Source organism: Thermochaetoides thermophila (assembly GCF_000221225.1).
Source record: "Thermochaetoides thermophila DSM 1495 unplaced genomic scaffold scf7180000011820, whole genome shotgun sequence".
Lineage (NCBI taxonomy): Eukaryota > Fungi > Ascomycota > Sordariomycetes > Sordariales > Chaetomiaceae > Thermochaetoides > Thermochaetoides thermophila.
In genome coordinates, this window is record NW_006383036.1 from 3,441,499 (window position 1) to 3,452,163 (window position 10,665).

The following is a 10,665-nucleotide window of genomic DNA, read 5'->3' on the forward strand; positions in this document are numbered from 1 at the left end:
CTGCACCTGCACCCGAGAGACCCAATCTCTCTCGACTCCTCGACAATCAGATTTTCAGATAGCCCATCTTTGATTTCCCCATCTTCCCCTCCCTTCTTCCCCCGCTTGGTTGGTAACCTCCTGATCTGGCACACCTTTGTTTGCCCCACCAATATCCGGCCATCCCCCCGGCAGACCACACCTGCACAACCGAGTCATCATCAACTTATATTCTGGTTGCCTTCTCTTTTTGACTTCCGTTCTACCTTTGCTCCAGACTTGACTGAGTAAAGGTAACGACTTGTTCAGTACTTAGTCTAGACAATATACTCGAGTTTCTCAAGCTCAAGGGTCTACGCTCTTCCCGAAAATAAACATTGCTTGCTGACCTTATCAGAAGAATCGGTTCCTCGGCCAGCGTACATTTGACATAAGGACACGGCCAACACTTGAGCGTTGATATACCACATACCAATAACAAATCTTGTGTTCTTCAGGTACTATTCCTCGGGACTTGTCAAGCTGTCTACCAAACAGGTCGTTCTAACATTGTCAATAGTATTCCCCGATAATACTCACAATGGCCGCCATCTACGCAACAATGCACTCCCCTGAAGAGCTGGCTGCCCTCTTCTCCCGTAACATGACCCTCGATCCCATGTCTCAACCCCGGATCATGCCCGACCCAATCATGATCCCTGATCCAGTCCAGCAATCTCTTACTCCTCAACCCGTTCAGGCCAATCCTGAGCCTCAACCCCAACAAGGTCGTCCCATTGTCTACATCTCCCAACACTACAACCACTCTGCCCACGTCGCTCGCCAGCAGCAACAGCAACAACAGCAGCAGCAAACCCGTCCGGCGTCCGAGCCGCCTCAGAATGAATTCGCCGAGGTTGAGAGGGTGCTGAGGGAACACAGCGTCGACACTACTCGCCTATCACCCGCTCAACTGCAGTTGTTTAAGAGCGTGGATACGCCGCAGAAGCTGAGGTTGCTTGATCTTTGGCGGACGTGCCCACCAACACCCAACAACAATAGTTCCAATGGATGGGGGAGTACAACCATGGAAATCGAAGAGGAGTCGGCTAGAGTTAGGTGGGAACAACAGCAGGCGCAGCAGGGGCAGGAAGAAGAAAAGATGGAGACTGAGACAGAGGAAGTGGTTATGAGCCTAGACGGCACTCCCGCCACAGCCCAACCCGCACAAGACGTAGACGGCCGCTGGATCGTCGAAATGGCGCAGAGCTATATGGAGCCATATATGGCGGCTGGGTATGAGGATTTGGCACGCAGTGAGTACCAAATCTCATTATCAAACAATAACGGGTTCAGTAGTGCTGATGCCGGTGGGATGGCACAGCAAGTCAGCAGCAGCAGCAGCAGCAGCAGCAGCAGCAGCAGCACAGACCCTTCTTGTGCTACAGTCATCGGCGATGGAGATGCTATGATTTTTAGGGAGCAGGAGAAGAGGCGTGTGGATTCGGTGTATAGGGATATGAATATGGGAAGGGGGGAGGAGTGGCGGAGGAGATGTGTAGGGTGGAGGGATGTGGAGATGTTTTGAGCGAGTGTGCAATTCTTTGTTGTGTGTTTGGTTTGTATTTACTGGTCTGGTATATAGTGTTTTTGCTTGATTTGAGAAAATTCTAAAAAAAAAAAAACAAGCATTGCATGTTTCATGTTGCCAAGTCCATTAGAGGAAAATATGGATAGCTTGTGATCTAGGATTGGCTTAATGTGTGGGCATAAGGGGATGCTAGCTGAACTGGGTGAAAATCGACACAAGAATTTCTGGGCCTCTAAGGACACTAATCACTGAGAAACTTCCGAAATTAACTGTTCATGAACTCAAGACTGAGAAAAAAAAACTGACCACTAGCCACCCTGTCCGTTCTAAAAGTAATTAAGAATTTACAAGTATACCGGAGCATTCCTTATTGAACAACCCAGTGACCTCACCGTTGCCATCACCTCACCAACCGGCCGACCATCAGTTCAACCTAACCTCAACCCACAAACCCTCACTCCCCCTCCTCACCAGCTCCATCATTCCCGTGCGACACTCCCATATCCATCCAACTCATCACTCGCACGGCGTCGTTGTCTCGACCCGAAGGGACTACCCATAACCGTCCTGCTCCTTCCCCTCTCGCTAACCCTCCCGACATACCTCACTCCCTGCTGAATTCTCCTCTGCATCTCAGACATCCAATCCCGTTCCTCCCTCTCCCTCCTCGCTAGCATATTCCTCCTCTGCCGTTCAATCTCCCTCTCCATTTCCATTTCAATTCTCCTCCGCTCCGGGTCTTCAGTAGAGTTGAGGGTCATGCGCTGGAAGTGGTGAACTAGTAAGGAGTGGTTTTTCTGCCATATGCGGCGCGCTCTGGCCTCGATGGGGGAGGTAGGGTTGAGGGAGGGATAAAAAGGGTGGAAGCGACCACGGTGAATGGTCCATTCCCCAGTTGAATCACGGACTACCTCACCTTGGGGCTCTCCCGAGTTGGGGATATCCGGTCCGAGGGGACCAGCGTTGGGTCCAGAATGTAAAGGGCGGAATGTGCTTTGGTAGGGAGACCGAGACTGGAACAACGGGATGCGGCATTCCCAAGTTACTGTCCCATTTGGGTGTTCGGTGAACGTGAAGTTCTCTGTATGAGAAACCTCGGCCGCAGAGGGTATGTCGTTCGTGCCAGCAGTCATCGGCATGCTCTTGGGAGAGGGAGCTTGGGCTGTGGTGGTGCCGAGTATAGGCATAGGGCGGCTGAGAGCCTCACGAGTGACGGCGCGCAAGCGGGCAATGCTAGGGTCGTGGAAATAAGCACCGGATGTTGGGACGCCGTAGGAGGTTTGACGAAGGGGCCTGAGAGGGTAAGGCCACGGAAAGGGTGGGGGGTAGCGGGAGACGGGGCGGTAGATTGGCACAGGGGGATGGTGAAGCATGTCATCGGAGGAGGAGTTTGAAAGGGAGTCGTAGTCGTGGCCGTCGTAATCGTCGGAGGAGCTAGCCTTTGGGGGTTGAGGGACACGAGGGTGAGGGTAGGGCTCACCGATGAAGCGGTGGATGCTGCCGTTGGGACCGGCGAAGCCGGTATAGACGTTGAAGATGTGGCAGGTGTGGAAGGTCGAACCGGAGAGCTGGGTATCTGTTGAGTTGATGCTGCTGTGGGGACCGGACTTGTCACCCTGAGGTTCCTCTTCGGGTTTCTGCTGCTCTTGGTTGTTATAGGTCTGGACAGAGATCAATGTGTTGTCCTTGGTGACAGTTGAGGAGCCAGAGGAGGAATCTGTGCTGGCAGAGGAAGAACAGCTGGTCGAAGCATCTATAGAAGCATCCGAGGAGCCAGCCAAGTCCTTAGCCGTCACTTCATACCAGCCCGACTCAATACCATCATTCTCGTCCGTGCGCGCCGCCGAGTCAGGGGCATGGTTATTCGCTCCTCCACGAAGACTCGGCCTACAAAAGCCAGTATTATCATTTGTATCATCACAAAACCCCTCACGCGGACGGTTTGGATACCAAGGAGGATCATCGCTCAGACTCTGCAAGCTCTCAAGCCGGGCGTTGATCTCATCAACATCGAACTCCTGCGGCTCACGAATTTGAGGTATTCGTGGAGAAAGACTAGGGTCATGACGGCTCTCTGAGCCTTTCCAGAGGCCAGAATAGGGATGATTGCGGGAAGAAGAGGTTCCAGAGGAGGTCTGGATTGTTTGACGGAGTGACGAGGAAAGGATGTCATCACCGCCGTCGACGTTATGGGTCCTTTTGGAGGCTCGCCGGGATCCAGCGCTGCCCTGGAGGGGAAGAGACTGATCGACTGTCGTATCGCGGCAGTAGCGAGGAGTTCGGGTGGATATGTTGTCGTCGCCGAGCCCCAGGTCGAAGCCGAAGCCGAGGTCGTACGGACGGCTTGACTGAGAAGAGACACCGCGAGGGCCCCAGGTCATGGGCTGGACCAATGAAGGCCGCTTCTCATTATCGATGCCGAACAAGCGGTGATCGTGGCGAGGGTCTGACTCATCAAGGATAAAGTCGTCGATGCTGATCAGGTCGTCGCCTAAAGCTTGTCCACCTGAAGTGGGACGGCCAAGGTGGAGCGAAGAGCATCCATCAAAATCGTCGTTAGAGTCGTCCAGCTTCATTGGATCGGAGGTAGGGCTTCTATGGAAAACATTGAGATCATCCCTCGTCCACCGAAGCTCCCGCATCCAATCGCGAGGCCCAGAACAGCTGTAGATATTGATGATGCGGCAGCGGTTGAAAACTGGTCCTGGGTGCTTTACCCCCCCGACACCAGTGCTGCTAGATACGGTGGGCTCTGACTTAGGAGTCGAGGGTTTATTCTGCTCGCTTGACGGTGGCGTAAGCTCCTTGGTGGTTGTTAGAGTAGGTGTAGCTGTAGAACCAGCTTCAACCTGAGGGGGGGCTGGAGGGAAGGGATAAACCCCTAGCTCCGAGTAGGTAGGCGAAGGCAGGCTGTTGGGAGAGTGGGGAGGGGTTTGCCAGTCCTTGAGATCGCCCCTACACTCCCAGTCCTGGTAGCATTCTCCTTGACGGTTATGTTAGCTCCTTTACTGTCTAGATACCGTTGAAGACCGGTTCAGCTCACCATGCAAACCTTGCAAAGTGTGCTCTCGAAGGGAACACGATCGAAACAACGGCCGTAAATAGAATTGTGGCAAAGGAAGCCTTTGAATGCTTCGGATTCTCCATTGCAAGAGCCAGAAGGATTCATCATTCTGTAATGACTATCGAGTCATGGAAATTGGCGCATAGAAAAGAGAGAAGAGAGCGGTGAAGGGGTTCAGGATAGTTGTGGTCTACAAGGACTGCAAGCCTCTTATAAGGGAAGCAGAGGCCTCGACGGTCTGAACTTGAGCAACTCCCCTTTGCTGACATACTTTAAAAGACCTGGTTATCCTCCTTATCTTATATGTGGCATATGGTGACATGTTTGTGTGGGTTGCCGTGATGGAAAGCGCTGGCTCAAAAAGAAATAACAGACGATTGCTATATTGGTGCTTGCTCCAACACTGTAGAGGAAGTACCTAGATATAGGAAAGTGGGAACATATGCTATTTGACATGTCTCTTCGCTTTTGCATAAAAATCGTGAAAAATGGGCAAGAGAGTCAGCGAGAAGTTCAGACTCAAGGAGAAAGATTTCCAAAGAAACACTGAAACCAGGATATACACTCCAAAACTGGAATGAATGAACACTTTCTGGTCAAAGTTTCTCCTTCAAAACCATGAGGTGAGTAAGCAGTTTGACTAGCTGCTGAGTTGTCACCGTTGTCTGCAACCATTTGAACTTTGTATGTCGGACGGAGGTCATGGCCAGGGGTGCGACTCTGCTCTATGCCCATTGAACATTATCGATAAAGACCAAGCTTCCCCACACCCCACCTCAACTGTGGCGTTTCAAGGCTGAGACAAGGCAAGAGAGGACACCCGCCACACTCAGCCTCAGCGACCTGCTCCTTGGGGAAGCAACGCGCAGCTCCAGTTGCCTGATGATGCGTGAAGCTCTAGCAGGTTGCCAGTCAACGCCAGCCCAAACCTCTCCCCCCCCACCTTAAACGACATTCTCAACATCACCGCGTCTACGCGCCGTTCATACCAAAATAAATAAGCGCTTTGCTTTCTAGACGGTCTTACCTTTCTTCCCTTTCCCTACATAATCCAAATCACCCAGATCAACGTCGACAATGGTACGTTCTACGCCCCGCTAAATGACAAGCCTTACGGCAAATGCACCTTTTGGGGTACACCTCTTTAGCTATTCAAACCACAAAACTAACCTAGCGACCACTCCCCCCTCCCAGACGTCGATAGGCACCGGCTACGACCTCGCCAACTCCATCTTCTCCCCAGATGGCCGCAACTTCCAGGTCGAGTACGCCCTGAAGGCGGTCGAAAACGGCGGCACGTCGATCGGCATCCGGTGCAAGGAAGGCGTGGTGCTGGCCGTAGAGAAGATCATCACATCCAAGCTGCTCAAGCCGGGCGCCAACAAGCGCATTGCGACGGTTGATAGGCACATTGGCATTGTAAGCGCCCCGCATTTCCCTTCTCAACAACCCCTCCTCCTTCATGGAGAACACCTCGCTAATCCCCACAGGCCTTCTCCGGCATGATCCCCGACGGCAGGCACTTCATCGACCGCGCGCGCGACGAAGCCCGCGCCTGGCGCGACACCTTCAAGACGCCCATCACGACCGCCGACCTAGCCAGCCGCATGGGCGGCTACATGCAAGCTTACACCCTCTACCAATCGGTCCGCCCCTTCGGCATCACAACCATCATCGCAGGGTACGACAGCCCCGAAGACGAGCGCGTGGACGGCGAGGTAGGACGGGGTCCATCCTGCGGCGCCGGCGGCAAGGTAGCGGGCAAGACGCACGGCGGGCCGTATCTGTACATGATCGAGCCGTCGGGCCTGTACTGGGGGTACTATGGGGCGGCGACGGGCAAGGGGCGGCAGGCGGCGAAGGCAGAGCTGGAGAAGCTGGATCTGCAGGGAGACAGCTTGACGCTGGAACAGGCAGTTAAGGAGGCGGCAAGGATTATTTATGTGGCGCATGACGATAGCAAGGATAAGGATTTTGAGCTGGAGATGACGTGGATTAGCGGGCCGGATGGGCCGACGAAGGGGTTGCATCAGGAGGTGCCCAAGGCGCTGCGCGAGGAGGCGGAGAGGTTGGCGAAGAAGGCGCTGGAGGATGATGATGAAGAGGAGGCGAAGGAGGAAAAGAAGGATGATGATAAGATGGAGGAGTAGAGACAGTAATGAGGCTGGGGGTCCGGGCTGCTATGAATGGAACATGATTCCCGATGACACGCGATTGTACCATATGACAGCGACAATGATTGTGATGCGATACACAGTTCAAAAGTGGTGGACGGAGACATCTCAAGGTACCATGAAGCCATATGAATATGAGGATCCTCAGATGAACCACCAAATCATGATACACGCTAAACATCAGGTAGGCTCTATTCTGACAAGTCCAGATGCTACACAGGGCCCAATACATCTAACTCCAACAAATTATCCTTCCTCATGCGCCTACTCCTTCTTCTTTTTCTTCTTCTTCTTCATGTTGTTGTTGTTGTTGTTGTTGTTGTTGTTGTTGTTGTTGTCCTGCTTGCTCTTTTTCTCCTCGTCACCGTGGACCTCAGTTTCTTCAGCCTTGATCTCCTGAGCCTTCTCGTCGTTCTTGCTCTGCGTCTTCTCTTTCTTCTGTTCCTTTTGCTCCTCTTCCCTCTCCTTCTCACCCTGCTCCAACTCACCTTGCTTCACCTCCTCCCTCTCCGCAGCAGCAGCACTCGCCTTCCCCTGGCACCAATTCAACCAGTCCGAGAAGAAAGCTGGCTGGATCTTAACCTCTCCCCTCACCCACTTGAGTTGTGTCTCCGCATACAACCCAAACACCTTCTCCTGCTTTTCCCTATCGGCACACAGAACACTCGCAATCGCCAAACTAGCCGTTGACACAGCTCTTGAAAACGCATGCGCCATGTCCTTGGACACCTCCACATGCAGATCGCGCAGCAGGTCCAGCAGGGCGTCCTTGTCTAGCTCCTCGAGGCTGCCGGCACCGGTGCTGCGCGCTTTCTTGAGAGATTTGGAAAAGTTGGCGATGATGTCGCACGCCTTATTGGCAAGGGGGCGGACGGTTGTGGAGCGGATGAGCTGGAGTAGGGGCATAAGGGCGTCGAAGGCGAGGGGGTTGGCGACGGCCGCTTCTTTACGAACAAAGATGGCGAGGAGGTCGAGAACGCGGTGCTTGAAGTTGACGACCGTGTCCTTGGCGTCTTTCTTTTCCTTTTTCTTGTTCTTGGCCTTGAAGCGCTGGCGGAAAACTTCGGCTAGCTTGGCGTCGAGCTCCATCATTTCGGAGTCGGAGAGGTCTTCGGGCTCGGAGTCTGACGAGACCTCGAGGTCCTTATCTAGACGATGCGTGCCGAGTACCTTGGCCAACTCGTCATCGAGGATGATGAGATCTTCGTCGTTCATGTCAGCCTTCTTCTCGCCGCCTTCGTCGTCAGAGGCTTCCTCTTCGCTGGCCTCAGGGCTTTCAGAGCCAGCTTTGTCCAGGTCGACCATCTCCACATCCGAGTCAAGCTCGAAATCGCTTCCCTCATCGGACCCAGCCTCGGCATCCGCCATGTCCTCGTCCTCGGTGCTGAACAAAGCCTGCTGGCCCTTCTCGCTCTCCTCAGCGGCAAGAGGATCGGTGAGCAGGTGCAGCGCCTCGGCAGACATAAACCCAGTGAAAGCCTCAAACACTTGTTGCGACACCTGACGCATGAGCGCTGACGGCCTAGCAACCATAGCCAGCAGGATTTCAACCAGGAACTCCGAAATGCCCTCCTCCTCTGACCCTTGTTTGTGTCTCTCGAGCTTCTCATAGCACTCGCCAAGTTCTTCAAACATGTCGACGACGTCAGGATCCTGGTTATAGAACTGGAGAATGCCAACGGCATGAAGAAGCGCGAGGGCATGACGAGGAGCCCTTGTGGTATCAGTCTCCTTCTTGGGATCAAGCAGGTCCTTGAGCCTCTCATAGGCCGTAAGGAGAATGGAGCTGGCAACCTCATCCTCAGAGTCCACATCAGCCTCAATAGACAGAATGGCATCGCAGAGATGACCGAAGTCTTCAGCTCTTTTGACCAGCTTGGCGAACGCAGAGGTAGTCCTCGTTCGAAGGGGCTGCTTCATCTCTTCAGGAACTGATTTGTTCGAGTATGCAAGCTCCGTGAGGACCTTGATCGCCGTGCCAGAAACCGATTTCGAAGACCCTCCGTCGGCATCTTCAGAGGAGACGCTGGCTAACCTGAACAGATAGCCACCAAGAGCCTGATAGTACTTGGGCTCCTCGAGGCCGCTCTTTGAGGCGTTGTTCACCTGGAGGATCTTGAGAACAGCCTTGATGGTAGCGGGAGTGGTGAATTGGAGCAGTTTGTCCACCGTCTTGGTATTGGTGCGCTGATCGAAGTTGTATGCCCCCTGCTTTCCGAGCAGCTCCTTGAGGATTATGGGAAGAAGGGATGGTGTTTTCTCGACGGTGGTCTCGATAGCCTTGAGGGCCTTGATGGCAGCACGGTGGAGGTAGCGATCTTCCTTGGCAGCCTGATTCATGAGGCAGACCATGAGGTTCTTGCTAAACAGGGGCGAGATGAGCGCAGGGGTGGTGGCAAAGCTTTCGAGCAGCTTGCCGAAGATCATGAAGCCGGAGAACTTCTGGGGGTCGGAAGCATTCTTGGAGAAAAAGCTCTCTGCGATAATGTTAGTAGTGATCTAGACAAAACAAACAGAGTAACTAACCATCAACAACCCGGTTCCAGAATTGCTCGAACTCTTTGGCAACCTCATCCTCAGACTTGGTCCCAACGAGCTTAATGTAGTGAGCGAGGATCAAGTCCCAAACAAAGTGCAGCTGGGCAGTCCACCCACCCTGCTTAGGCTGCTGCTTCTTGGCTCCATCCTCGTTGTTTGATGGCTCCTTGCCGCTGTCCTTCAGCGCTGCGGGCAGAGCCGTAAGGGATGTGTTCGACAGTGGATGCCTCCAAGGCTGAGCCGGCACCTTCATGTCTGGGAACCGGTCAAGAGCAGCAATCCAGATGCCCACACCCTCTGGAGTCTTCGCATATCCCTCCTCAGCCAGCTTTCCCAGCGTCTTCTCGGCAAGGTCCTGCTTCATCTGGGAGATCGCTTGGACCATGACATAACCGCACTGGGACTTGAGCCAGGACTTCTTGGCCGCCAGCTTCAACAGCAAGTCAAGAGCCACCATCCACCTTGAGCTATCGCTAAACAGGACGCCTGACCGGACGAAGCACTCGACACCGAACAGCTGCCCGAAGTAATGGTCTCTCTCCTCCTGCCCACTGCTGGCACCCGCGGCCTGTGTCTTCTGTACCAATATCCCCCACACCTTGTCGAACGTCAAACCCGTGTACTTCGAGCCAGCCAGGTTCTTCTCGCCGAAGAGCTGACCAAGGATCTCGGTCAATACTAGGCTAAAGCCAAGGCGCGAGGCATTGCGCCCACTAGCCAGGCCGCGGAACAGGCGCTTCTCAAGATGGCGCAAGAGGACAGGCTCGGGCACGCCGTTGCCGCCGAGGAGACCAGAGATGATAGCGTCAGCGGCCTCAATCCGTTCGTTGACATCTTCGCTGCCGAGCTTGTCGTAGAGGAGCATCTCGCGCTTGCGCTCGTCAACAGTGGGGTTCTCGGTGAAGGCGCTCTTCGAGAGCTGCTGCACCTTCACGGGCTTCGAGTTCGTCGAGCCATTGACGGCGGGGGTTTCTTTCTTTGAGCGTTTCTGAGATGGCTGGTTATCGGCTAGGGCCTCCTTCGCCACCCTCTTCCTTTTGTTACCCATTGTGAAGTGATTCGCGGCGTTGGGACGGACGAGGAGAGGACGGGGTGTTGCAGGATCCACGATGGACAGCGATCACATTGCTTCCATACAGGCCTTCTGGTACCTAAAAATTTAGCGGGGCGTTTTTTCTGCCGTGTCTGACCGCCCGGTCGATAAGTAAGGACAAGGGAGATATTTCCAAAGAGAGGCACCCCAATTGTTGCATAATGTAGAGTTTCCGAACTCCAATTGTTGCATCTATCGAACACGTCGAGAACATCCTTGAGCCCCAGCCCTTGTACAAGGAACTTCC

General features: G+C 53.8%; 4 protein-coding genes across 4 annotated transcripts; 2 read left to right on the forward strand and 2 right to left on the reverse strand.

Annotated features, from left to right (window-relative positions):
- Positions 1-559: 559 nt before the first annotated feature.
- CTHT_0059280 (uncharacterized protein) lies at positions 560-1,546 on the forward strand (the record flags this gene model as incomplete). The annotated part of the gene is made up of 1 exon (XM_006696184.1): positions 560-1,546. The coding sequence occupies one exon, from the start codon at positions 560-562 to the stop codon at positions 1,544-1,546; it is 987 nt and encodes a 328-aa protein (XP_006696247.1).
- A 482-nt stretch (positions 1,547-2,028) lies between these two features.
- CTHT_0059290 (uncharacterized protein) lies at positions 2,029-4,721 on the reverse strand (the record flags this gene model as incomplete). The annotated part of the gene is made up of 2 exons (XM_006696185.1): positions 2,029-4,518; positions 4,593-4,721. The coding sequence occupies 2 exons, from the start codon at positions 4,719-4,721 to the stop codon at positions 2,029-2,031; spliced, it is 2,619 nt and encodes an 872-aa protein (XP_006696248.1).
- A 969-nt stretch (positions 4,722-5,690) lies between these two features.
- CTHT_0059300 (uncharacterized protein) lies at positions 5,691-6,763 on the forward strand (the record flags this gene model as incomplete). Its single annotated transcript, XM_006696186.1, has 3 exons — positions 5,691-5,693; positions 5,808-6,032; positions 6,104-6,763. 3 exons carry the CDS (start codon positions 5,691-5,693, stop codon positions 6,761-6,763), a joined length of 888 nt encoding a protein of 295 aa, XP_006696249.1.
- A 288-nt stretch (positions 6,764-7,051) lies between these two features.
- CTHT_0059310 (DNA polymerase V-like protein) lies at positions 7,052-10,373 on the reverse strand (the record flags this gene model as incomplete). Its single annotated transcript, XM_006696187.1, has 2 exons — positions 7,052-9,264; positions 9,314-10,373. The coding sequence occupies 2 exons, from the start codon at positions 10,371-10,373 to the stop codon at positions 7,052-7,054; spliced, it is 3,273 nt and encodes a 1,090-aa protein (XP_006696250.1).
- Between the last annotated feature and the right edge of the window lie 292 nt (positions 10,374-10,665).